Source organism: Emys orbicularis, chromosome 3, assembly GCF_028017835.1.
Source record: "Emys orbicularis isolate rEmyOrb1 chromosome 3, rEmyOrb1.hap1, whole genome shotgun sequence".
NCBI lineage: Eukaryota > Metazoa > Chordata > Testudines > Emydidae > Emys > Emys orbicularis.
In genome coordinates, this window is record NC_088685.1 from 183,900,254 (window position 1) to 183,926,035 (window position 25,782).

The window sequence follows — 25,782 nt, forward strand, 5'->3', positions numbered from 1 at the left end:
CTGAATTTACTGGGCCTGATTCTCAGCTCTGTTATTTCAATCTTGCATCAGTGAGACATAATGGAGAATAAAGACCTTTGAAACCAATAGGATCTATTTCTCATAAATTAGCAAAAAACTGAAGTATTAATGGGAGAATAGGTCCTCAGTATATATGATATGAGGCAAATCCCCTGTTCGTCTGATTAGACTGGTCCATCAAGTTTGATATCTTATGTACTCCTAATATAGTAGAATTAAAGTATTAACCTCTACTTTTGTTCTCCTGTCATTAGTAGCTTTTGAAAATTTAACAGGTAGACTTGTGCTTCCTAGATCTACATTCCTTTGATAGATGCCAGAAATATGGTGACTAAAATTACAATCCTGGTCATAAATGCAAAAGCTTTGTTTCATGTTTTAAATCAACTGTTTGAATGTATTTTATGTACTGCAGCCTATTTATGTAAGTGTCTGACTTGAATGTCATTTTGTAACATTCAGTTTACAATTTGTTTTCTATAGGTGGAAAAGTATAAATTTATAGCAATCCGTCATTTTGAGGACTTGACTTTTTTTTTTGGCCAGCTACAAATATAAAACTGAAAGGAAAAGAGGAAAAGACTACCTGTGTGTACAAACATAAATCATGTAATGTTTGTGCTATTACTGATGGAAAATAAGACAGATTTTCATGTGATTATTGAACATACATAAATACTCTTGCTGCATGATGTGGTACTACAATACATTTCAAAGAGGACCTTTTATATATTAAAATACAAAAATATGCTTTGTTAAAGGATTAAAGAAAATAACTTAAACTCTGAGAAGCAAGAAAATTCATATTTGGGACGGAAACTCCTTATGCCTCTGTATTGCAATAGTTAGGCCAAATTCTGCCCTCAAAAGTTTGAAAAATCCCCTTGATTTTCAGTGGGATTTATGCAGGCATATGAAGGCAAACAGTGATTAAAGATGGGAGTTTCAGAACATTCTTGCTATATTGTGGATTCAAGTCAAATCCTCAGTTACTTTAACAGTTTAGGTTTATTTTTGTTTACAGTAATTTTAAAATAAAAGAAATGAGGCACTGATACGGTATGGCTTATTTGTGTCAGTGTACCGTATTTTTGTTTCTAAGGGTTTGACACCATGAATAACCTAATGCATCAAGGGAAAGAGTAATTTCTTTGATAACCCAACTGTTTGTCCATTGTGTCTAATGACAAACTGTGATATACCAAGGGTAAAACTATTGATTCACTGGAATAGCTTAGTTCTAATGGAGTTGAACCTTTATACGATAAATGTTTTGCCATGTACTTACTGTACATGTACAGTAGCTGCATTAAGGACCTAATCCTGCAGTCTTGACTCTGAGAGAACGACCACTTTAATGGGAACTTTGTCTGAGTGCAGGACTTGGTCCTAAAGGTAGTTTAAAGATGATTTTTTTTTTTAGAACAACTTAAACCTGAAATCACTTAAAAAAAAAAAAAAAAAATTCCCTCAAACAAAAAATAAAGGGCCAAAGTTGATTTTCTTCAAATTTTGAAAAAGAAAAATATGCTCTTTGGCTAAAATCTTGTATACCAAATTCAAACCTGAAACACCTCTGCCCCCCATTGTTATAAACTCTTGAAAATATGGTTTTACAATGGACTCTTCTAGTGACCCTTAACTACAGTGTCTTGAATGTAACATTAAAATAAATAAGATAGTGTAGTACAGATAAACATGCCTCCAAATCATATACCCGTTGTGCAATGAAACCATAATTCTGAAGATGAAAGGAGAAGCTTATTTGAAACTATTAAATGATTTTTATATGCAATTGAGGTTTTGGTTTCTTTCCAAGAGTTCCTTTACTAGTTTCTCTAGAGAGAAGAGATGCTCATCCACATCTTCTGGTACAAGATTCCTGATGGAATTGGCAAGTTCAAACAAGTATTCTGTGTTTCTTCCACTAGGACCAACTGCATTAAAAATCTGTTCAGCAATGTCTTCTAGGGGTGCTGGACCAAGATAGTTAGGATTATCACAAGTTCCAATATATAATAATACATTAAATGGTTTTATTGAGGGATCTTTTGGATAGAAAATGACAGTTGTAGTCCTGTAGCCTCCTTTCTCTCTGAAGTCGAGGTATGCCTTTACTTCAACTTCTTGTCCTGCGGGCAATCTGTAAGCAACACCCCATACACAACCCTGTTGAAGAACACAACCAGAAAGGTAAATCCAAACACTGAAAGGATACTAGCAATAAACTTAATTTAAAACCTATTTTGTTGGTAGAGCCCTTTCTACAAATAGTTTTCTCCCCGTCACCCTCTCCCTTCTTTATTTAGGAAAAGAGCTGAAATCAAAATGGTGGTTCTTGTTTAAGAACTCTCAGTTGACGTTAATTATGCCAAATTCTTTCTGCACCCTATTACTGATATTGGGCTTAGTTTTAGAAATAAAGGAAATTTGGTGCAATTTATTTCTGCTAACATTGTCTAGTTGTTGCATCTGAATTTAGAGCACTAAACACACAGGTTCATTTCTGTTAAATAATGTTTGCTAAAGCATCAGCAGAGGGAATACAAAATGAGTTTTCACAATCTCACAAAAATAGATTAAAAATAAATTCCTTAGATGGAATGGTAGATTTAAAAGTAATTTTCATTAGATTATTCTTTTTAGGTATGTCAAGCTTCATTTCTAAAACCTTGAATAGTGCTTTATTCTGAGACCTGTATTTTAAAGGATTTGTGTTTTAATTTATATGTACCACCAGTGTGTAGAATTCAAAGAGAGAAGGCTATCTTAAAGTTTAGGCTTTATTTTCTACTACTGGGGAAATTCTGCACATGCACATAATTAATGAGCCACACATATTTTTAATTTTTTGCACAGAAAAAAGCTTCTGCTGAAAAGTTGCTGCAGTTCCATCTTTTGCCAACCAGAGGGAGCTGTGGTGATAGAATGCAGCAGCTCCGAGCCAGTAGGGAAGAGAGAGCACCTTCTTCACAGCACTTGTAGGGCCAGGTCAGGAGACAGGGCTATGGGGAGGCAGACACTGTGGAGTGACAGGGGTTCAGACAGGGACTCATAAGGGCTAGTCAGGGAGGACAGACTGGGGCAGGGGCTGAATGGGAGTGGAGGCACAAGGCCACATGGTGACGGGGGAGTGGCTGAGTGGGGGGAGGGGGTGTAGAGCCACATAGGGACAGGGGTGGCTGAGTGGGGGCACAGAGACAGATGGGGAGGGGGTGCAGGGCCACAGGAGGTGGGGAGTGGGGTGTCTGAGTAGGGGAGGAGGGACACATGTCTGATGAATGGGATAGGCTTGGGTCTGCATGGGGGAAGCTCCCTAGCAGGTCCCTTCCCCCAAACAACCCATACTTCTCCCACCCACATCCAACAACTCTCCAAGTTCACACCCTGGCTCCTTTCCAGCAATTATTTTCCTCTCCCTCAGCTCCTCTGTTACCCCTGACTCCCCCCAGCCTTTGCACTGCTTCTGGGGTGTGTGGGAAATATGGTTCTGTATTGTAGTTTTAAACAAATTATTACTCAGTGTATTAATATGCCTAGTGAAGCATCTATTTGTCAAAAAAAATTTCTGAATCTTTTTTGTTGTCTGTATTGTTACAGACATACTTGCTGACAGGTATTTTGAAATAAATGATAAAAAATAATTGAAACTGGTGTGATTATATTGTGTTATTTTGACAAATAAAATATGAAGAATTTTGCAGAATTTGAAAATAGTGTGCAGAATTTTTAATTTTTTGGTGCAGAATTCCCCCAGGAGTAATTTTCTCAGAACTAAACCCTATATATCAACCCTATATGCCAACAACACTGTTAGCAGAAATGGCATTAAAACATCTTTAAGAATCTGGATGTTTAGCTATGTGTCGTAGAGCTAGGTGAGAATTTTCGGAGGAAACGTTTTTTGGTCAGAAAATGCTGATTCATTAAAACCAAAACTTCTAGTGGAAATGTATCTTTTTCCAAAAAAAAAAAAAAGCAAACAAAAAAACCTGAAGGTTGTGCAGGTCCAGGGTGTAATTTCTGGTCAAAGATAGAAACCTGAGCCCAGAACAGCCAACAGTTTCATGCTTGGGGCACTCACCTGGGATGTGGGAGACTCAAGTTTAAATCCCTGGTTTGAATCAGGCAGAGTAGGGACTTGAACTTGGGTCTCCCTCATCCCAAGTGAGTGCCCGAATCACTAGGCTCTTGGCTGTTTTGGGATGGTCTATCTCTCTCTTTTATTTGCAAAAATGTTTTTTTTGAAAGGTCTAGGATTTGTTCCAATGAGAAACAAAACCGAGGTTGAATCCTCAGTTCTTCACAAAACAGAATTCTTGTTTCCTGGCCAGCCCTAATGGTTTGTCTACAAAGCTACAATTCCAAGAGCTTTAATTGTATTTTGGCTTTGAGATAGTAATCTCTCCCTCCCTTTTATATTTTCAAACAAGAAGAGAAATCCTAGTGACTGATCCCAGTGAAATCTGTATACGTACAGTGATCATGCCACCAGTGCTTAGCAGTGATTTTTAGATGAGGCCTTAATGTTTTGTTACATTCCCTGTCCAGCTGTCTTCTCCTGCAACTTTCCAGAAGGCAGAAAAAAGAAATGGTGATTTCTAGGACACCCATTAAGGCAATGATATTGTTTCTTACTAAAGGAAGTTACTTATTTTTGAATTAATTCAGAAATAGCCTCAAATTTAACCTGCCCTTCATAGGACACTACAAGAGGAATCCATTGTTGACATGAAGTTGGTATAAAAATCCTTGGGAAGTTACTTATTTTGCAGTTAGATCATATTGTGTACAACAAAACATTATTAAAAATACTTCAGTTAGAAAAAACAACTACTACAAGTGTGTGACGGTTACTTGTCATAATGAACTGTGTTTTATTTCCTTCCCCTGGGACTGCATCTGGTTCAACCATGCAGTCCATGATGAACCAGAGGAAACCACTGTTTTCTGTTTTATCCCTTTCAGATGTAGTAGTTTTATCTTTGGCCAATACTACTTCAAATGGGTACGTCAGTACCAGTAACCCACACCTCTCCCCAGATTGTTTTCTTATGTGGATAAACTCTAAGAGTTTGGGTGCAGGAGAAATTTCTGTTTGCTTCTAGATGCAAGTCTCCTCTTGAGCTGTGGGCTACCTCTATTGCTTATGCATACTGATGCTGAAACAATGAGAATATAAGTCTTGTTGTTGCAGAAACAAGGATGTTATAATACAACTGTTATGGGCAAAACAGTTCATGGGTTTGGTATTGGATCTAGAGGAGTACTGGCTCAGATGTCAAAAGGAGGAGGCAATATGACAGTTTCAAGGGAAGCGTTCTAGCTCCTACCCCGGGTTATTTCCCCTTTTTAAAAATAATTTTCAATGAACTACAAAGGGAGAGTGTTTAAAGCAGTTCTCCAAAACAACATTTTAAAATTCAAGTTACCTCTCCATCTTTCATTCACTTTTGTTTTAGCCATTTGCGCTCAATTTAATTATAAACAAACCAACTGTTGAATCAGTTGATGGTCTGTCTATAATATCATATTCTCAAAATAACTTAAGGTTGTATCTAAATCAAGATTTAAAAAAAAAAAAAAATCTGGTGGTTTGCTCTGGGACTCCTGCAATCACAAATAAGTTGGTTTAACAATACAAATACAGCAAAAACAAACATAACCATTCTTTGCTTATATGGGAGTGTGTGTATAACATAATGGTATCCAACAGTACTGTAGTGTGAAAAAAATTTACCAGAAAGATACAGAAAGTCACATTGACAGACACTGTACTGCATTGTGCTTGTTTTGTCAGCTACAAAAACAGTTGAAGTTTATGATTACGGTTACATTTACCTCTATTCATTGCTACCATTTCAGGGAAATGTCAATGTTACAAGTATTTTGCCTCACTGAATAACAATTAAAAGTACAGTGAATCTTCACTGTTACGTCAGGCATGAGCCCTGTTTAGACAAACTCCCTCCAAGGTGCCCAAGCCTCTGGACATTATGTACACTGGCTACACGCCAGGCTCACCCTAGTCCAACTGATAACTAGGCTAGCATGTATGACCTAAAAAATGAAAACTACCTCAGCTCTTTGCAAGGAATTTATTTAAATGAGCTCCCTGCCTCTTCTCACACCACTGCTCACTAGCTTAGTGTCCTCCCTTTCCCAAATTCAGTTGTACTTGATAATCCCCCCTTCCTCCCCAATCTAAAATAAATGAAAATCCAGGATGTCTGACAGAATTTACCAGTGGACTGTTGTGGACCCCATGTCTAATAAGAGTGGAGTGGTGACTCCTACTATTTCTCCCTCTGCACACTGATTCTTATTTGTGTTTGTGGAAAATCTTAAGTTTGGACCTTGTTTCCCCTTCCTAATTTAGCATTGCTCTGGCTCCTCTAACATTTCCTCCGTGACTGATTGACATTTATCAGGCAGCTAGGTAAGAATCTACCTGCCATCTCCATCCCCATCTAGCCTCTTGGGCCTTACCTACAGTCTCCATTTACATATTTAATTCATCCCTGGAGCCATATTTTTCCTGGCAGCAGTTCTAAAGCCAAAACCTGCATTATCATATCAGAGGGAAATCCCTATGAAATCCCTATTGAAAAAGGAGTAGTCTTTGGGTTTACAAAGCTTGGGAGGCTCGGGAAGCTTTAGTGGGTCAGCAACCACAAACAATTTTAGGCTGAATAGAGCTGTTAGATGGGAGAAAAGTTTGGCAAACTCTACCTATTATTTAAATCTTTTGAGATTTTGTTCCCATTCTAAGACCAGTGCTCTGATTTGGGTGTCTTGAAATGAAACCAAAGAGTTGTCATATAACGATTGCAAAAAAGTGTATGCAAGATCATCCACTAGTCTCAGGTCTTTGGACAGACTAAAATGGTTCCAAAATTGTCTGTAGACCGCTGATGCTCACTTCCAGATGGTTCACAATGGTGAAGCCTCTGTCAGTCTTCAAGCAGTAATGATTCATGCTAGGTATAGCTTAATGCCAGACTCTTGGTGCTTATGGAGGTGTTTTAAATGGCTGAACTTAAACACCCATGCACCTCTGCATCCTGCACAGATTAATGTTTTCTTGCGTGGAAGCTTCTTTGTAAATTTAACTGAAAGTTCCTGGAGTGCACCAAAATTGGTGTAGCAAAGGCACAGAATGATAGTGTAAAGTGACCTGGACTAATTTGAGCAGGGGAGGCTGCAGGATGGGGGATGTTTGGTACTAATAAATGTAGAATTCTACCCCCAGAGAGAGGAAATGAACAGTAGAGTTACACAACTGGGGATGTGGTGGGTTTATAGATCCCTCATTACCTGTGAGAGAGTGACAGAGCAGTACTGGCCCAAGAAGGTCCTGCCCCTCAAGAGTTGCAGAGAATGCTCCAAATAGAGGATCTGCTTAAAAGGGGACTCTTGCTGTCAAGGAGGGGCAGAGTGAAGAAGAGGCTGCCTGCAGGAAGGAAGCCAGGTCCTCTTTCGCCAATTCCTCTTCTGGGACAGGAATCCACAGGGGAAGGCTTGGACTGTGGGTAAGGCCCAAGAGGCTAGACCTCTTCCCTCCTCTCCCCACCCTTTCCCCCCTCTTTGACAAAGGGGAATCATTGGACACTGGGAAGGGAGTTGGGAAGCCCCTACTGACTAATTGAGACTGTTTGACCAACCTTCCACTGGGAGGGAAGCAGAGTGCTGTGACCTCACCCCAAACTGAGGAGAGAATAGGGGAGGTAGGAAATACTCCAGACCAGCTTCCCCTGCGCCATCTCCCTAGAGGGGACTGAGATACTCCTCATGTCTTCCCCCTTGGGCCTGGACTTGGTGGAGAGGGAGGGCCCAGGTCCTCGTCCCCTGCCTTCCTCTCCTTGTCTGACTGGGGGAACCTGAAGAAGGATGGGCTATAACTTGGCTGCCAGTCCCTGAGATTGCCCAGCAAGGCCACACAAGGACTTTGGGTGCTGTTGAGCCGTGGCCTGCCCTCTACTACAGGGGGTCTGCACCTCTGCAATAAACTTTATTTTGTGTTGTCTCATAATATTCTCCTATTACATTGTTTGATTACAAGATGGTGTATTGCTTCAAGAAAAGGATGGGAGAGAATATGACCGCACAAGACTTGATGGGGTGTTAGAACCTTTTAATTATGAAATAGCATGTACTCTGCCCAATTCTTTTCAACTGAGGGCCACAATGACAGAGGCAATTCTCAACTGATGCACGGTGCTAACTCCATGTCAGACCTATTAGTTCCAAACTAAGGGCCTGATTCTGTGATGTGCTGATATAGTTTGGTTGATATCAGTGGGAGATGAGGACACTCAGTATCCTGCAGGAATGGGCTGTAGAAAAGGACTCCTGCCATAAATTTAAATCTGGAAGAGAGAAGGAAACACAGCCTCCCCTTAGAACACCCAGATTCATAATTCATGCACTGTATAAGTCTGAGAATGATCCATGCTAGACAATTTGCATTAAGGTCATGTGTATGAAAGGATAAACGAATAACACTCAAATGATTAATATGGTTTCATATTGCAGTTAACACAAATGGCTTGAATGCATACAAACCAACTATATGAACTATACACCTTATAAAGATAACATGCTAAAAGAGGCTAAATAAATCTAGTCCTGCTACATAAGAGCACAGTCCTGTTGCCCTAGCTCATGTGGGTAGTCCGACTGGGAGTCATGGGAGACCTTCAGTGGGATGATTAATGGTGAGCAAGAACTACCGGACTAGGCCATAATAAAGCAGTTGCATGTAAAATCATGTTTCCTTGTCACAATCTGACAAGACCAGATATCTGGGCAAACCCCCTCCCTTGTCTCCCCCAAAATAATAATAATACTTCTTGCTATTTTATAAATCTGAAAAAAATGTAGGTTTTCTTTTACATGGACAGATTTAATGCCCAATTCTGCCATTCTTCCATGTGTTTTACTCTGCAAATATTACAATGGGACTTTTCATGGAAAAAGGGCTTGCCCATCTGTAGTAAGACTAGCAGAATCAGGCCTCTAACCATTCCCAAAAAGGAGTTTTTGTTTAAGATCACAATATTCATCAGTTCATGTTCGAATCAAAGAGTTTAAGCAAAAGTTACTGTGGCTTAATCTTGACACAGGCCAGATTGTATTTTAGGGAAGCTATTTTATGGGATGTTCCATCAGAACACTGTCTCAAACTGGTAATAGCGTCCAGGTTGTATAAATTTGACAGTAGCAAAACTCTGTTTAATCAAGGCAGTTAATTTGAGTATTCAGGAAGATGCTTAAAACTCTGCCTTCAATAATCATAAAGCCAAAGCACTTCTAGTTGCTTTTAGACTAAATAGCTAAACTAGATCAGTTGAAAGCCATTATATGTACAATTTTGTATAACATTCAGATTTTTAAGAACATGTTCTGAAAGCAAGAAAAAAATCAGTTATTTATCTACACATAAGAAAATGCAGATTCAAAGAGACCTTAAGTTCTGAATGCAGTAGGACATTCTATAGGCTTAGAATAAATATTACGTACAAAAAAGAAGTACTATACCTCAGGATCTTCAACAAGAGTCACAACTCTTCCAGGCTAAAATGAAAAGATTGCTAGTTCAGTGAAAAGCTTTTTTTGTCAAATCATTAGCAAAAGTGAACAGTAAAAAAATAATAATTTTTTTTTTATTAAATGGACAGAGAACCAAACAAAGAATCTCATTGAAGTCTATCCCTTTAGATGATTGGAGCTCTAGCGTGTGTGTGTGTGTATACACACCTCTACCCCGATATAACGTGACCCGATATAACCCGAATTCTGATATAACACAGTAAAGCAGTGCTCCGGGGGGGGGGCGGGCTGCGCACTCCGGCAGATCAAAGCAAGTTCGATATAATGCGGTTTCACCTATAACGCGGTAAGATTTTTTGGCTCCCGAGGACAGTGTTATATCGAGGTGTGTGTGTGTGGTGAAGTGATCTGTATTAGAAAACAATATGGGACTTAATTGGTGGTAAATAAAACTTTAGCTTTTAAGTGGAAGTGGTAGGAACACAGAAATAAAGTTAAGGTTGTTGTAGACAAACAATTTTGAGTTCCTTACTTTTGAGAGTACTGTTCAGAGCAACTCCTGCTGCCATTAAGACGACAATGGCAATCTTGACTTCACTGATGTAGGATTGCACTCTTACTGCTTTTCCAAAAAATTGTGTATGTAAGACATTCTCAGTCTCTTAGATTTTAGTCTGAATTTATATATGCTGCCAGATCAAGTCTGTGAGAAACTAATATGTAATGCCTTTCCCACACATCAATTTTCAATAAGGGTTTATGCCAATAAATTACTTAACTGTGGTATAAAGAATTAAATTAACTGGTTTATGAAAACTTCTATTGTTGATTTCTGCTTATTTTTGTCATCTTACCATTTTCCAGCAACAAACAAACAAACAAACACAAAAAACCAACAAACCATGTCCCAATAAGTACACATTCTGGGTACATGAGATTGCAATGAAGTACATACCCTTTGGGTGCTGAAATCACTCACTCCTGCCTCATAATGGATTTAATGCATGTTTGTGTTTTTGTTAATCACATCCCGTTTTCTAATATTTTCAGATTTTTTATTTGCATGACTTGCATTTGCCTCTTCCGTTACCAAACAGTCCAGGGGGAAAAGACACAAAATAAGTTAAAACTTTAAATTCAATGGTAGGCCATAAAGATGAAGAGTGAGTTTCTGATATTTCCAGTAAGCGTGAATGATGGCGCCAAATTGTACATTCACTTAAATACTTGTCATTCCCACTGATGTTCATGGGAGCTGTGACATACATCTGAAAGCAGATTTTGGCCTTAATGGTTTATAGTACCAGAGGAGTTCTTATCCAGGGAGAGGATAAGGATAACCAGTCCCTACTGGAGTTTTTGCAGTAACATCAGTCTAAGACGTTATACTTAAACTCCAGCCTTTATCTGACAGTGCCTCTCTCTGGAGGGTGCAGGTTTTTAGGCAGACATCTTTATTGCATTGAAGTCAATGGGGAGTCACACGTGCATCTAGGAGTAGAGTTTCTCTGTTGTAAGTTGGCCCTAAAATAAAATTTAACTCAACAGGGATGAGCTCTGACCTGTCCTTATGAGTGTATATTGTGAAAAGGGGGAAAACATGAATTCATCTGGTTTATGCTGACTAGCTAACAGAGAGAAAATTAGTAGAATTGCAAAGTATATAACTTTGCTCCTGTACCAATACATTTACATATAATATAGTGCGCAGACTTTGAACGTGTAAAGAGCCTAGCTTGTATAGGCCAAAGCAAGATAATCAGACTTCTGGCTGACAGTTCTTGATTCTTTCTCAGAAAAAGTTGACGTTACTTTTTACGTGTACTGTAATATCTCAACTCTGATTGCTTTGCTTTCTGTTCTGGGGAAGATTGTTTAATCTATTTTTTTTTTAAATACTGTAGTACTAAAAAGCTGTTCCCATTTAACACCATCACACTCCGGAGTTAGACAAAAACAAGAAACAAACAACAATAACTTAAAGTCCAACAGGCCCATTCCTTCCTTCCTCCTAATTTGACTCTCTTTTTGGCAATGTGCCATGTGACTCTTTTTAGCAAAATTAATTAGTTGCATTCACTTCTGCTTCAATTCATTACTTTCACATATTTGAATCCTTTGGGTAATCTCCTAGTCCAAACGTTGGGCTTTTCTTTTTCTTTCATCTTTAAGTATATCTGACAGTAGTCCACTTCTTCCATGATGATTGAGAACCACAAAATCTCTTCCCCTTCAAGTCCTCATTCAAAGTGTTTAATACTCAAAGTTGTGTCGATGCTTCAGTTTGGTAGCAGTGAATGCTCTGTATCCAAACAAACAACAGAAGCTAGACTTCTCAGTATTAATTTATCATAATTTTCTCTTCTTGTTTGTCTAGTGATCAAATTTTCCATTACTTCTGAAATCACAGGGATAGAGGACTTTCATTAAGGGTGCCACCAAACACTAATTCATCAATGAGTGGTAGCGGATTTCAGTGATATGTAAGGGTAGCCCCAGTAAAATAACAAAAGGATATTTGACTAGCATATCTTTTATTTGTTCAGTTTCTTCTGTCAATATTTTTTGACTGAGTGGGCACCCCAGATATTGGAGGTAGGGAAACCTACCCCTCCACCCCCATGTCAGTGGAGGTATTAGATATATTTTTATTTTCACTGTTTTAAGATGCAACTGATACAAATAAAAAACCCACACCAGGTTTTGTATTAAACAACAATTAAGTTATGCTGTACAAATAATCTTATAACAATATTTTCTGTTATTTCTGCTGAGTTCTGTGTGTCTGCCTTTCTCTCTCATTCTTTTCCTAAAAGTATACTTTATACAGGGTCTGTTACATTTAAAATTCTGTCTGTATGAGAGCTCATTTTTCTCTGTCATACTTTTCCCAAAGCTGAGTTCAGGTTTTGTTTGTTTTCTTTATGCCTATTCAGTCTGAGAATGCTGAACTATGTAGTGTTGAGTTTAATCTGCAAATATTGAGACAATGGTAGAGGACTGTTTTACAAAAATTAAAAACAAATGTAATTCAAAACCTATATATTTTGTATATCGTCAAAAGCTGAGTTTTTTAAAACCTACTCCTCCTGTATTTTTTTAAACTCCCTATTCTTGAGTTCAGATTATAAATTTCTCTGTGTAGAATTATGAGACATTAAAGAGCTAAATTCCCTGTATGTTTTATTCTAAATTTCTAAAGTTTTACTGACCCCAGTTGGATAGATGGACTTTGGGATACGTAGCTGTGGCCAGATGTCTCAGATTCTGGACATTCTACTGTTTTCAATCCAGTGTTTTCGTACTTCTTGGTGGTCAATCTATAATAGTTTTCTGCTTATGTGCCCAGTAGTGTGTTAGGGCCAGATTCTGCCATTCACTTGCTCTATGGAGTGCCCTAGGTCTCTTGTAGGAATCACAAGGACTTCTGAAGGTATAAAGCACTATTCAACACGAGTAAGAGTGGAAGAATCTGTCCCATTGTTTAGCAATTTCTGATTTAGCCAAAGTATATAGGCAAACAGACTAAGATCTTTACTTGCTAGTTGAATAAAAAAAAATTGGCCTATGTGATGGGCATGCTACTGGTTCCCTTCCAAGCTTGGGAATGATAGCTATTGCAAACTTTCGTATAGAGGGATGGTTTTTAACTACCCTTTTAATGCCACATTAAACACAGGAGGGGGCCTACCAATTTCTTTAAAATGTATATTAACAATCTGTATGGACCAAAGGTTTGCCATTTTTCATACAGTTATGATTATATATGACTCTTTCTCTGAGAGATTGTTCATATGTCTGTCTAAAAATAATTCTGGAAGTTTTGCTTTATTCATGTGTATTTTTAAAAAAATGGTTCTCTGTTATGTAAAGTTTTTTTTTTTTTTTTTTAAATGGTAGATTAAATTATTTTGGATGGGAAACAATTATCTCTTCTGTATTCCTAACTGTATCTAGTTTGTATTATTTTCTGTTTTTTTCTATCCAACAGCTTATCTCATTTCCTTTTTTTGTATACCTGAGCGATCACATTTTCAGTACCTCAGTTTCCATATATGTTGCTTTGTGGATCTATCAAGATAGACAAATAGCAAACTGGAACCTCTTTTTTTAGTCCATGCAGTAGTGCTTTGAGTATGTCAGTTTATTAAGCTTCGGCAGAGAAGCATAAATGGAAACAGGTACTAAAATGCATGCCCACTCATCCTGATGCATACTCTTCAGGAAGGAAAGTGATGGCAGAGGAATGAGTTTATCTAAAGGCAGTGCAGAATATTTTAATTGTTGTGTAGAGTGCCTATCTTACATAAAACTACCCATGACTGACCGCATTAAATACTTACTCATGGTCCCTATATTGATGTAAACAATCATCAGTCAGAAATAAGAAAGTTACAGTAAAAGCTGTGTTATCTGGCCCTGTACCAACTGGAAAACTCTATAAACCGGAATTTCTAATCTTCATAAAAGTCTGGCTTATAGTCTGGTTGGCGTGGGTCCAGCAGGCTCCCTACCTGGCTCCATGTGGCTCCCTAGAAGTGGCGACATATTCCTGCTGCTCCTAGGCGGAGGAACAGCCCCAAGGGGTTCGGAGTGAGGGAGGAGGCTTGGGGCAGAGGCGCGGGAGGGGGCTCGGGGTGCCGGATCCGGGGGGTGCTCACCTTGGGCGGCTCCCCACAAGCGGCGACCTGTCCCGGCTGCTCCTAGGCGGAGACGAGGCAGGCAGCTCTGCGCACTGCCTTCGCCCGCAGGTGCCGCCCCTCAGCCCCCTCCCGCGCCGCAACTCGCAGCCCGTCCTGCACCCAAACTTCCTCCCAGAGCCCGCACCCCACACCCAAATTCCCTCCCTCTTAGTTAACCGGCATTTTTCACTTACCAGCACCCCAATTCCCCCAACATGATGGATAAAACAGCTTTTACTGTAAAAAGAATGAGAAACCATATATGTAAATGTCTTGTGTTGTACCCTGAAGCTTATTAGACAAGGGCAAATTTAAAGTGAACTTCAAAGTCAGGTTCCTTCAACTGAGAAAGTTCTGCCACTGCTCCTATGGAGTAAATCTCCAGGAGGACACAGGAATCTCCTAGCTGATCTTAATGGCTGCAACAGGGTATAGTTTGGAGATGGCCTTTCATAACCAGATTCTAAACCATTCATAGCTTTAAGGGCCTCTTCACTTCTGAGAGAAATTCCAGTGCAAATACTAAAGTCCATATGTTTGAGCCCACCTCACTCCAGGTGTACAGCCATGTTCTGCACTAGCTGGAGTTTTCAGGTAAATCTGAAGGGTAATCCCATGCATAGCAGTCCTTGGCCTGGAAGTGACAAGAGGCACGGATGACAACAGTGAGGTCTGCAGTGAAGTGGCCAGTTACCAGGGTGAATAAAAAAACGATTTAAAAAAATCAATTTTTTTTATTTAAATCGGATTTTTTTGATAAAACACTTTTTGAGGAAAAAACCTATCTAAAGATAGTTTAAACTAAGATATATTATAGCTGAAAGATATCTCATCATGGAATAGGGATTTTAAGTTCTAATTCTATTAGGGGACCCAATCTTATGGGGTTCCACAGGCTTCTGTATAGAATATTTAGGTTAATCTTTCTATCTACCCAATGGGACTCAGTGCTCAGTCTAGAAGATACCATCAGAGATGCTTAGTTTTGCAGTTCCCAAACTGTGAATTTGTGTCTCCAGAGGTAACATGCTTGTTAACAGCAAAAATGTTTTTAAATAAATAAATAATATATAGAGGTGAGAAATAACAGATGTCAACTCTATTGTCCCTCTGCAAATTTGTGTACACAATCAATCCCTTACCTCTCTCTAAAAGTGCAAAGTTTCAAAAAGTTCAATAAATAGAAGATTGTTGGGGGCAGAATAGATCTGGATAAGGAGAAGAAGTCTGGAGATAAATGTGAGAAGCAAGGGACATATGCTTGTTTTCTTAAAATATTATATGTTTGCTGTTGAAGAAAAAAAAATCCAGAATACTGATAATTTTTTTTAAAATTAAAAAATAAGACGTCTGATTCTCTTCCCCCACATGCCAACTGTTAGGTCAGATCCTGGTCTTTTTGTATTCTGTAGATCAGAATAAGCTGAAGCATTTAACCTAGGTCTGAATTTTGCCACAATCTTCAATTACATGCATACAGACTCCCGAAAGATGGACACTCGACATTCCTAGATGGGAATCCTGCCCACAAACTACCAAGATTCTACCTTCCACCCGTATGTTTGGTTAGCTGCCCAACAACTGGTTGACCAGTCCCAATCAGGCACAACACAAAAGGTGCTGTAGTGCTACAACAGTGCTGCACAATATGCATCTCTATAATCTTTGAATGTTTATGGCTCAAAAGTCAAATGGAGTATTTGATCAGTGGAAAAGATGACATTTGTCTGTAGACCTTTGATGGTGCTTAATCCCACACACTTTAGTTGGCATACTGAATTCTTGTATCACATATGCATTGCAAATATGAGCACACCGTGCAGTTCATGAAGACAGTCTGCCAGATCATCACACCCTCTGGAACATGAGAATTTTACAGATAAGAAAACTGAGGCACAAAGACAACAGCAAGTCTGGCAGAGCTAGAAGTAGATCCCTTGACTCCCAAGCTTGCACTTTCAACCCCTAGACAATATTTATTGTTAAACATGCTTAGTGTAATTTCTGTGGTCTTTAACAAAGGCATGGAGAAAGAAGTTATTTCATGTTCCACCGTAGGATAGGAAGTATATCCAAAGCATGGAATTTGAACTCTATTAGTAGCATTGAATTTTGTGTATTATCTCATGAAAGATAGGCCTTGAAGCAGCTGAGGCACAGAAGTCTGAGGAGGTGTCTCAGAAAACAGCTGTGTTTCTATCTAGCCTAGTCTTCAACTAAGTGTCTGATGTGTTACCAGGTTATAAAGGCATTCCAAAGATTCCAGTGATAAGCCACAGTGACCATACTTAATATTTATAACCCTATGACCTTAAAAATAATATATACTTTTATGTGAATAAGGCTTATAAAAATAACTTTTAGAGTGTGTGTACAGGGGGAAATAGTTTACAAATTGTTGATACATTGCAAAAGCATAACTCACACTGTGTTTGAGGATTCAGTAATTCCCCAGAAAAAAAACAGCCGTTAACTCCTCTGCAAGGCCCTAAGTAATCTTGGCCCTGACCTGCAATTTCTTTTACCCTTCTCCCATTCCTTTCACCCCTACAGCTTCCTTCATTTCCTTTTTTCCAGCTTGACTGCATACTTCCAGCTACCCTGCCTCTTATACTTCAAATGTCTTCCTGCCTAGTTTGCTCCTCTAAACCCACTTCTTCCAACAATCACTTTTCTTCATCAGTAATCCCCACACATAACCTACCAACTATTTTTCAGTGACAAGGAACATGTTTTTAATTGGTTGGAAGAGTGCCATGTAAATTGCTGCAAGATACTATTTTTCATAACTTTGTGTAAAATTCAGAAAACACTTAAACAACTGACATTTCTGTTTTCACAAAAAAAATTTATACATTCATATCTCTTTCTGGGGAAGGATATGCTGTAGCAAACCACTGTCTTGTTTTCTGGTGCAGAAGTACTTAATCAAATGTCAGTGAACATCACATTAATGCCTGCTAATGTACTGGCCACTCTCATGTAAGACTCTCAGACGAATCAAATCAGCATTGTAAAATATAATGGATCTAGTATACTTAATGCAATGTGTTTTGCAAGAAGGTATTAATAGTAATTTACATTTTTAAATTTGCCTTCATGCGCAGTGTTAACAAGAAGAACAGGAGTACTTGTGGCACCTTAGACACTAACAAATTTATTTGAGTATAAGCTTACGTGGGCTACAGCCCACTTCTTCGGATGCATATTCCTTGTGTTAACAAGGAATATATTTCTAATGTAGCATCCTACGTACTATATATTATGGCAGTAATAGCAAGCATTGCATTTTTAACTATTGTTTAACTACATTATTACAATAATGTAAGTTGAGCAGTTAAAGTATGAATACAAGGTCATCATTATGTTAAGCCGAGTTTTGTACAAAAAAGCTTGCAGTCATTGTTGTACATAAAAATGCTCATTATGTCGTCTTTGTTGTACTGACTATGGAATGTTGTAGCAGCAAGTATTTTCAGTAGGTTTTTCAACTTGTAGGCTGGTATTTCACTGCTATACTTTGAAATGGGATAATAGTGTTGAAGGATTGGTTTCACCTGCAATTTACGCACTGTGAATAAATCTGTCCCTGGTGTAATTCCTTGGATTTAAATTCAGTGGCGGGCAACCTGCGGACCGCAGGCTGCACGCGGCCCGTCAGGGTAATCCACTGGCGGGCCACGAGACAGTGTTTACATTGACCGTCCACAGGCATGGCTGCCCACAGCTCCCAGTGGCCGCAGGTTGCCCACCACTGTTTTAATGGGTTAATGGGTTCACACCAGAGATAAACTGACCCAATGTAAGGGACACTCCTGACTCTGCATTTGCTTAGTGTATGTTAAAAATAAAGTTATAACATCTTGTATTAGCAGCAGAGTGGCTTTCAGAGCAATAATAAAGTCACACAGAGGGCGCTGTGATACATTTGTGTAGTAGGTTGCTGGTTGCAAGTGATAAAACTTCAGAACTAATTATAAAACCTAGATAATGTATATTGTGTATTAGCTCAGTTTTATAATCAACCACAGACTACAGTGTCATCAATCTGACAAGCTAACAATCAAAGAAATTCAGGGTTAAAACAAAATCCAGATTGAGTTAAGAATGTAAAGTCATTTTTTTCTTTAAAGCACCAGCTCATTTAGGGTTAGATTATGCTTCTAGATCCAGCCTTGAGTCAGTGTGTAATCTGCTTTGCCCCAGGAGTAGTCATAGGAGGCATGGTGTCTCAGAGACTCTCCCCTAAGGAACAGTTCCCCTGGTGCTCCCTTCTTGTGCAGGAAAACACAAGTGAGAGAGGAATCTGCCACAGCCCTTTTACAGGATTCTTCATGCACACCCACTAGAAAAGGGGTAGGCAACTTATGGCACGTGTGCCAAAGGTGGCACGCGAGCTGATTTTCAGTGGCACTCACACTGCCCCAGGTCCTGGCCACTGGTCCGGGGAGCTCTGCATTTTAATTTAATTTTAAATGAAGCTTCTTAAACATTTTAAAAACCTCATTTACTTTACATACAACAATAGTTTAGTTATATATTATAGACTTATAGAAAGAGCCCTTCTAAAAACGTTAAAATGTATTACCGGCACGCGAAACCTTAAATTAGAGTGAATAAATGAAGACTCAGCACACCAATTCTGAAAGGTTGCCGACCCTTGCGTGACTAGAACCCACTTTGCACACTCCTCTGCACAACCATGGTAGATCAGGGCACAATCTAGTCCATAGTAAATTACAGCTATGACTTCTTTAAAGTCGCCCTGCAAAACAAAGAAATTGGGCATGTGCTGTTTTTGCTGCTTTATGGTGTATAAAGGAGGTCCAAAAGGGTTTTTCTCTGTGTGGTTTTACATTAAAAATTTAGATCTTGTCTGTCCTGGAAAATGCTTGTCTTCTATATATGAGGGAAATTTTACAGAAAATCCCACCTGTGTTAGCATCAGTTCAGCTGCATGAGCATTATCAAAACTATGAGTGCTAAACACAAAAGTTTCAGCAATTTAATTATGCTGGTATAATTAAAGAAGTTCAAACCCAGTAACATGGACCCAGTTATACTGATATAACAATCTTTTTCTCGTATAGCTTATTCCAGTACAGGAAGGGGAATAAAGCCATATCAATAAAAGGCATATTTATACCACTAAAAGTGCATCCACATTAGGGGAGATGTACCAGTATAACTATTCCAGTAAAGAATTACAGCCATAACCAAAATAGTTATATGGGTACAAAATCTCTATGTAGACCAGGCCTAAGAGGTCTTCCAGCAAATGCAGGGAAGATTATACTTGATATTTCCTGTAGCTCCGTTTGTAGGTCTGTATTGGCATTCCAGAAGTTCATCCTGGGTTGATAAGGGTCCTAGAAATCTGAAAAAGCTTTTCAGAAATAAAATATGGATCATTATTTTGCTGTTTAATGATGGGATTGTCTTGGTGTTCAAAAAAAAAAAAAAAAAAAAAAAAGAGACATAAAAATGTTGTATAAATTAATTACTGCTGATTCATGTTTGCATGAACCTATGCATCCTCCTTTTGAAAATGCAGCATTTCCTTTTTCAATTAGTATAATTCTTACATCTTCACTGGAGCTGCTCTCTTTCAAAGTCAGACTCCAGTTTTAGCTTGGAGTTGCCAATGATGTGTAAATGAGGTGACTGCTTTGGGGGGGAAAACCTCAATGAATAACAGAAAAGTATATTTGAATTAAATAAAATTAGCATTTACCATTTTTCTTTCATAAAGTAGGGAAACTTACTTGAATATTTGGCCCATTTTCATATACGAGGTCCAGTATGTTAATGATTAGTTAAGTATTTCTGATGACTAAATCATTAGCTACATATGCAGCTGTAAATAAAATAGCCCTGCCCCATCAATGTCATTCCCCTAATTTGCTGGATGTTTCTGTAACCTATTGTTTCCTTAGCATTTGTTGAGCTATTTAGAATTATATAAGGGTGATAGCCCTTGTGCAGAGAGATGCAGGATTTTAAAATGCAGTAAAAATATATTATGATCCTTCCTGGGGCTTGAAAAATATACCCGTCCACAGGAAATTGGAAAGGATGCTTACAACTGGAAATTGTTTTAGATTTCATAATCCTGTGGTTTATTTTTTTTAACACCAGATTAAAAAAAATAGGATAAAATCTCTCCTCTTAGTTTTATTAAAAGGCTAAAATTTATAAAGGCCACGCAGAAGGAAGTAGTTTGCGCACATCTCTGCTTTGCTTTAGTGTCCTATTTATAGATTCATACTTCCTGCTTTTAAGATTCAACAAAAATGAGATTTATTTTCTCCTGGCTATTTTGCTAGATGCACATTATCGTTTGGGATATGTTTCTTGCTGCCATTACTGTCTTAGGCTTGGTCTACACTTACCCCCCAATTCGAACTAAGGTACGCAACTTCAGCTACGTGAATAACGTAGCTGAAGTTCGAAGTACCTTAGTTCGAACTTACCTCGGTCCACACGCGGCAGGCAGGCTCCCCCGTCGACGCCGCGGTTCCCCCGTCGACGCCGCGGTACTCCTCTCGTCTAGCTGGAGTACCGCAGTCGACGGCGATCACTTCCTGGTTCGATATATCGCGTCCAGACCAGACGCGATAAATCGAACCCGGAACTTCGATTCCCAGCCGCCGAACTAGTGGCTGGGTGTAGACATACCCTTAGAAATCTTGCATTGTTTAAAAGATGTCTTATAATGTGAAAGTCTATGATTTAGCTACAAAAATTGACTTTAAGACAGTAAGAATCTCTGAACTATAAGGAGCAGTTAGCACCTAGTACATGTTGTCATCATACAATCATAAGTTGGATGTCACACCTGAAATGGTCACTTCCTAATACTTATGAAAGGAAACTATTTTGAAGCAGAAGGCATGACTTATTCTTAGGATGTATTTGGTTGTGTGTGCAAGGTAGACAGGTTTTCATAAGTTTTGAAAAAGTGCTGATAGGATCAGTATAAACACAATAAAAAATTAATAACATCAGCCTCCACTAGGTACTCCCATTTTAAGTGATCACTTAAATTATTTCCTTGCACTTCTACCTTAAGTTAAAATAAGTTTCTCCCTACATGTTAGCGCAGTGCCCAACACAATGGGACCTCATTCTCCTCTGGGATCTTCGGGTGTTACCACCATATAACAAATAATGTTGATAATAATCAACTTGCATTGGTCTCTGTGTTGGCTTATGATAAACTTAATTATATAAACAGATCAAATTCAAATGTATTTGTCTCAAACTTGGTACTATCACCCATATCTTCTTTTCCCTCCTCCATTTTGTTCTTGTTGCATCTTGTCCCTACTTATACCCAGTTCCTGGAACTGCATCCGTGTAGATGGATGCCACCGAAGTCAGTGAGGCTCCACATAGGCACAGGGGAGTCCATCTATACTGAGGCAGTTGCAGATAGGGATCTTAGACTATAAGCTCCAAGGGGCAGCAACTGTTTTAAGAGTATGTTTGTACAATGCTCAGGATGGTGAGGCTCTGGTCCTAACTGGGGCCTCCGGGCACTAATACTTTAATATAAAAATTAATAAAAGTATAAGAAATGCACTGAATTTCAGTGTGTTGTTAAAATAATATAGAACGTAGGTTCCTCCAGGGAATAGTGAGTGTGTGCTGCCCACACCGATGGCAGTGGTGATGGTAATGGGATGGTTTACACAAGTGGTGAGCCAGTGTAATTGAATCCACATGTAATAGGAAAATATTAATTTTGGAGCTTTGCCAGCTTTCTTTAGAAGCCCTTTTCACATTGTGAAGTCCTTCAGTTACTCTGATACTACTCAGATTTAGAAGTGGATCAAGGAAGGATCAATTTACTTATTTCATGCCAAATAGTATTTGTATATAGTATTTTGGATCAGTAATTCCATTAGTAATTGCATCAGTGCTTGAGGTGAGAAATGAACTTCAGTTGAAAGCAGCAGAATGGATTTAGTTTGGGAGGTTACAAAACTAGCACTACAAGATCTGAGGCTTGGTCTACGCTACCAATTTATGTTGGTATAACTAATCCACACCCCTGAGCAATACAGTTATACCAACCTAACTCCCTGGTGTAGATAGCACTACGTCGATGGGGGAAAGGTAGAGTACGTACGCCAGTGGGAGAAGCTCTCCAGTCAGTGTAGGTAGCGTCTTCAATAAGCGCTATAGCTGTGCCAGTGCAGCACTGTATGTAAGTGTAGACAAGCCCTAAGTATTGTATTGGAAATATAGGGGCATTTTCTAGTTTTGGAAGGCCGCATATGCGGAGTTCTTTGGAAGTTATGTGTATGTCTCCAAAGCCCTGACATAGCTGGTGTGGCTTTGGGATTTCTGAGGTATAACTATTACTGTAGCACAAGATTTCTTTAATGCAAAATCAGAACCAATAATTTAAAATTTCTAGCTATGCAGATGATCGTAACACTGTACTTTTAATCATATGAATATTGAAGCTGTTTTTGGCAATTATTCACCAATTACACAAATAAAGGAATACTGTGCTTCTTTGAACAATGCCATAAGAGTGAACCCATTTTACTTTTCAAGTTTACTTTTGTATTTCAATAGACTAACAAAATAGAGAGCTTGTACATTTATTACACTGCTCCCTGAATTCCTTCCTTCTTTAAAGGGATACTGCCAACTCAATTTTTTGAAATTAAGCAATTAAAAAAATCCAGTTTTTAAAGCATTATTTTAATATATTCTGAAATTCTTTTAAAAACATTCCTTTAAAAATAGTGTTTCAACTCCTGTTTCAGATTATAGAAGGATCTTTTTAGCAAGGTTGAAACTGACTGAGGCCCCAAATATGCAAACACCAAGTGATTCTGTGAGAAGTCCCATGTAAATCAAAAGGACTTAAAAACACAAGTAACTACTCACTTGTAAATGTTGGCAAGATTGAACCCTAAGGCCTCTGTCTTGCAAGCTGTTTCTGCCCCCCTGTGCCAAAGCAGACCATTGTGTTGGGTGTTGTTGCTCTGCATAGCGTATACCCGGCAGATCAGCTTTTGTTAGATTGGGGCCTTAATGACTATAGGGGGAAAGGGTGAAACTAACTGCACAGAATGCTGACAAATACACAAAATAAACGGGGGGGGGGGGGGAATAGAGATGTTATTTGTTCTGTTAGTGTCTAACAGAAAGCTATTAGTTGTTACATGCAACTAATAGTAGGTACAAAATGTTCAGACCAGTGTGATTCTCCTGCCGATAGTGCAAAAGATTACCCAGTAACTTTGATCATGAAGATGATGTAGGAAGGTAAAAGGGGTGGTGGTTTGTATAAATGTAGGGGTGGAGGACTGTAAAGCTATATATGTGAAATTGATATTAAATATGATGCATTTGGAAGGCAGGGGAAAGATAGAGGGTGTTTTAAAACTATGAAGTTTTGAAATTATGTGAGTGTGTAGTAGAATGGAGATGGGACCTGGGTGAGAGGAGTTTGATTGCGTATGTGAATGGGACCTGCTTGTACATGAGAGAATAGTCGAACTGTGGAAGTGTCCTTTGGTGCAGAGAGGACTTGGGGTGTGTGTAAGGAGGACCTGTGTGCCTGTAAGGGAGGGGGGGGATCTGTTGGGGGTATGTGGGTGCGGGGAGCTGCATGCAGGAATTATGTGTGTATGGGGTGTATTCTAGTGGGGGAGAATGCCTGAACTGAACGTAGGGATCGTTGGGAGGAGGGGAGGCAAAGGTTGGGGATCTCTATATATGGAGGGGAGCTGAAGAGCGGCCCGTACCTGTATTGGGGGTATGTGGAGGGGTTCCGCTGTGGGATTTGGGTTAATTTCTGTATAAACTCATCGGGCTCAGCTCAGTGCTCCCTGCTTTGGATGGGACGCTGGTCAGCATAGCGTTCCCCCCTCCGCAGCAGATTAAATCTCTGGAACGGGGAGGATGAATAGCAGCTGCCACCGGCACTTCCCCTCTCCTGCCCCCTGGGGGCGGATGATGGGTGCTTCCCTCCCCGGTCCGGGCACCGGCAGGACACGCTCCCTGCTCCCAGCGCTCACCTTGCCCGGCACCCCGCGGTGGTCGGTGCTGCCCTGCCAGAACCTCCTGCTGTAGCCCGTGATGTACCCGACCATCTTGTCCTCGTAGGGGAAATCCACCTTCCAGATGAGGGAGCCGTAACCGAACACCCACATGGTTCTCGCCCTGCCTGCGTCCCGCCGGCCGGCAGCCGCCCCTGCCGGTCTCTGCTGCGCTTTCCCCGGAATAAGGGCAGAGCGGCCCCGGAGCGCTGCGTGTCGCACAGCGCCGCCTGGCAAAGCACCATGGGGCTTGTAGTGCATGGGGCCCCTGGGCGCCTCTCCCCGGCCGGTGTCCCTGCCCTGCCCCCGCGCGGGCGTTCGCCCCTCCGCGCTCACTCCCGGGGCTGAGGCCATGGGCAGAGACCACGCCACTCGCAGCCCGGTGATGCTGAAATGGACTACAACTCCCAGCGTCCCTCTGGGTGCCTAGGGCACCCCCCCCGCGCGCTTCAAAGGGGCGGGGCGGGAGGGGAGAAAGTGGACAGGCTGGCGTTGCAGGGTACTCTGCCGGCCGGGGTGCCAGCGGTGGCCCTGGGCGACACTCGCCTGGCTGCGCCAGCCGCTGTCTGTCTCTGACGTGCGGCTCTACGGCGGGGTACGCGAATGACGAGGCAATGCAGTGGGTTCCCTACAGATATTTTTTGTCGCCTACATGTAAGACCGGTGTTTTCTCGGTTGTAGGATATATGGCATAATAAGTTACTAAGTAAGGGATTTCACGGGTCTTCCGTCTGCCCCTCTGCGGGACTCCTTGGGAGGCCCTGGATCTTGGTACCCATTTAAAGCCTTCCTTTCCTCTCTTTTGCTGTAGAGAATGTTACTAACACATACATCCAGGGGTGCAGTAGTTGGGATTTCTTGGGTAGTCAATTACTTTTTGTCAAGGTCTAAATTTCTTGGTCAAGGTATGGTCGAGGTCCATACTCCAGAGAACATCATAAAAAACAACAATGACGGTAATAAGTAATAAAAAGTTGTTGGGGTCCATTCACAAGTGCCTGGTGGTCCAGCTTTGGCCCGCAGTCTGCCTGTTGACTACCCTGCTTTAACTGGTGGGACAGCTTTCAGCAGTGATCTAAATATCAAGTTTGCAGGTCCTAGATTTTATGCAACAACTGATTCGAAGCGTGTGCACAGCTCACTTCAGCCCCTTATTCTAAACTAAGTTCCATGAAGTTTACTGCATGCAAATTTTTGGACAAGACACTTTTTTAATTACTTACTTATTTGAACAAAAACAACAAGGAGTCCTTGTGGCGCCTTAGAGTCTAACAAATTTATTTGGGTATAAGCTTTCGTGGGCTAGAACCCACTTCATCATATGCATGGAGTGGAAAATACACTAGCAGGTATGTTTATACATAGTACATGAAAAGTACATAGTAGTACATGAAAGGTGAGAGTAACAGTAACTACACACCACACAACAAAAACACTAACCCAGGATCCAAACCCTGCAACAA

General features: G+C 40.0%; 2 protein-coding genes across 2 annotated transcripts in view; one reads left to right on the forward strand and one right to left on the reverse strand.

The window, feature by feature from the left end:
• The window catches only part of ASB3 (ankyrin repeat and SOCS box containing 3), a 114,683-nt gene that overhangs the window by 12,278 nt on the left and 76,623 nt on the right, over nt 1-25,782 (forward strand). The gene's annotated exons all lie outside the window — the stretch shown is intronic.
• On the reverse strand, nt 1,807-24,464 carry CHAC2 (ChaC glutathione specific gamma-glutamylcyclotransferase 2). Its single transcript, XM_065401194.1, has 3 exons — nt 24,299-24,464; nt 9,562-9,597; nt 1,807-2,190 (listed from the first exon to the last, which is right to left on the reverse strand). Exons 1-3 carry the CDS (start codon nt 24,431-24,433, stop codon nt 1,807-1,809), a joined length of 555 nt encoding a protein of 184 aa, XP_065257266.1. The 5' UTR covers nt 24,434-24,464.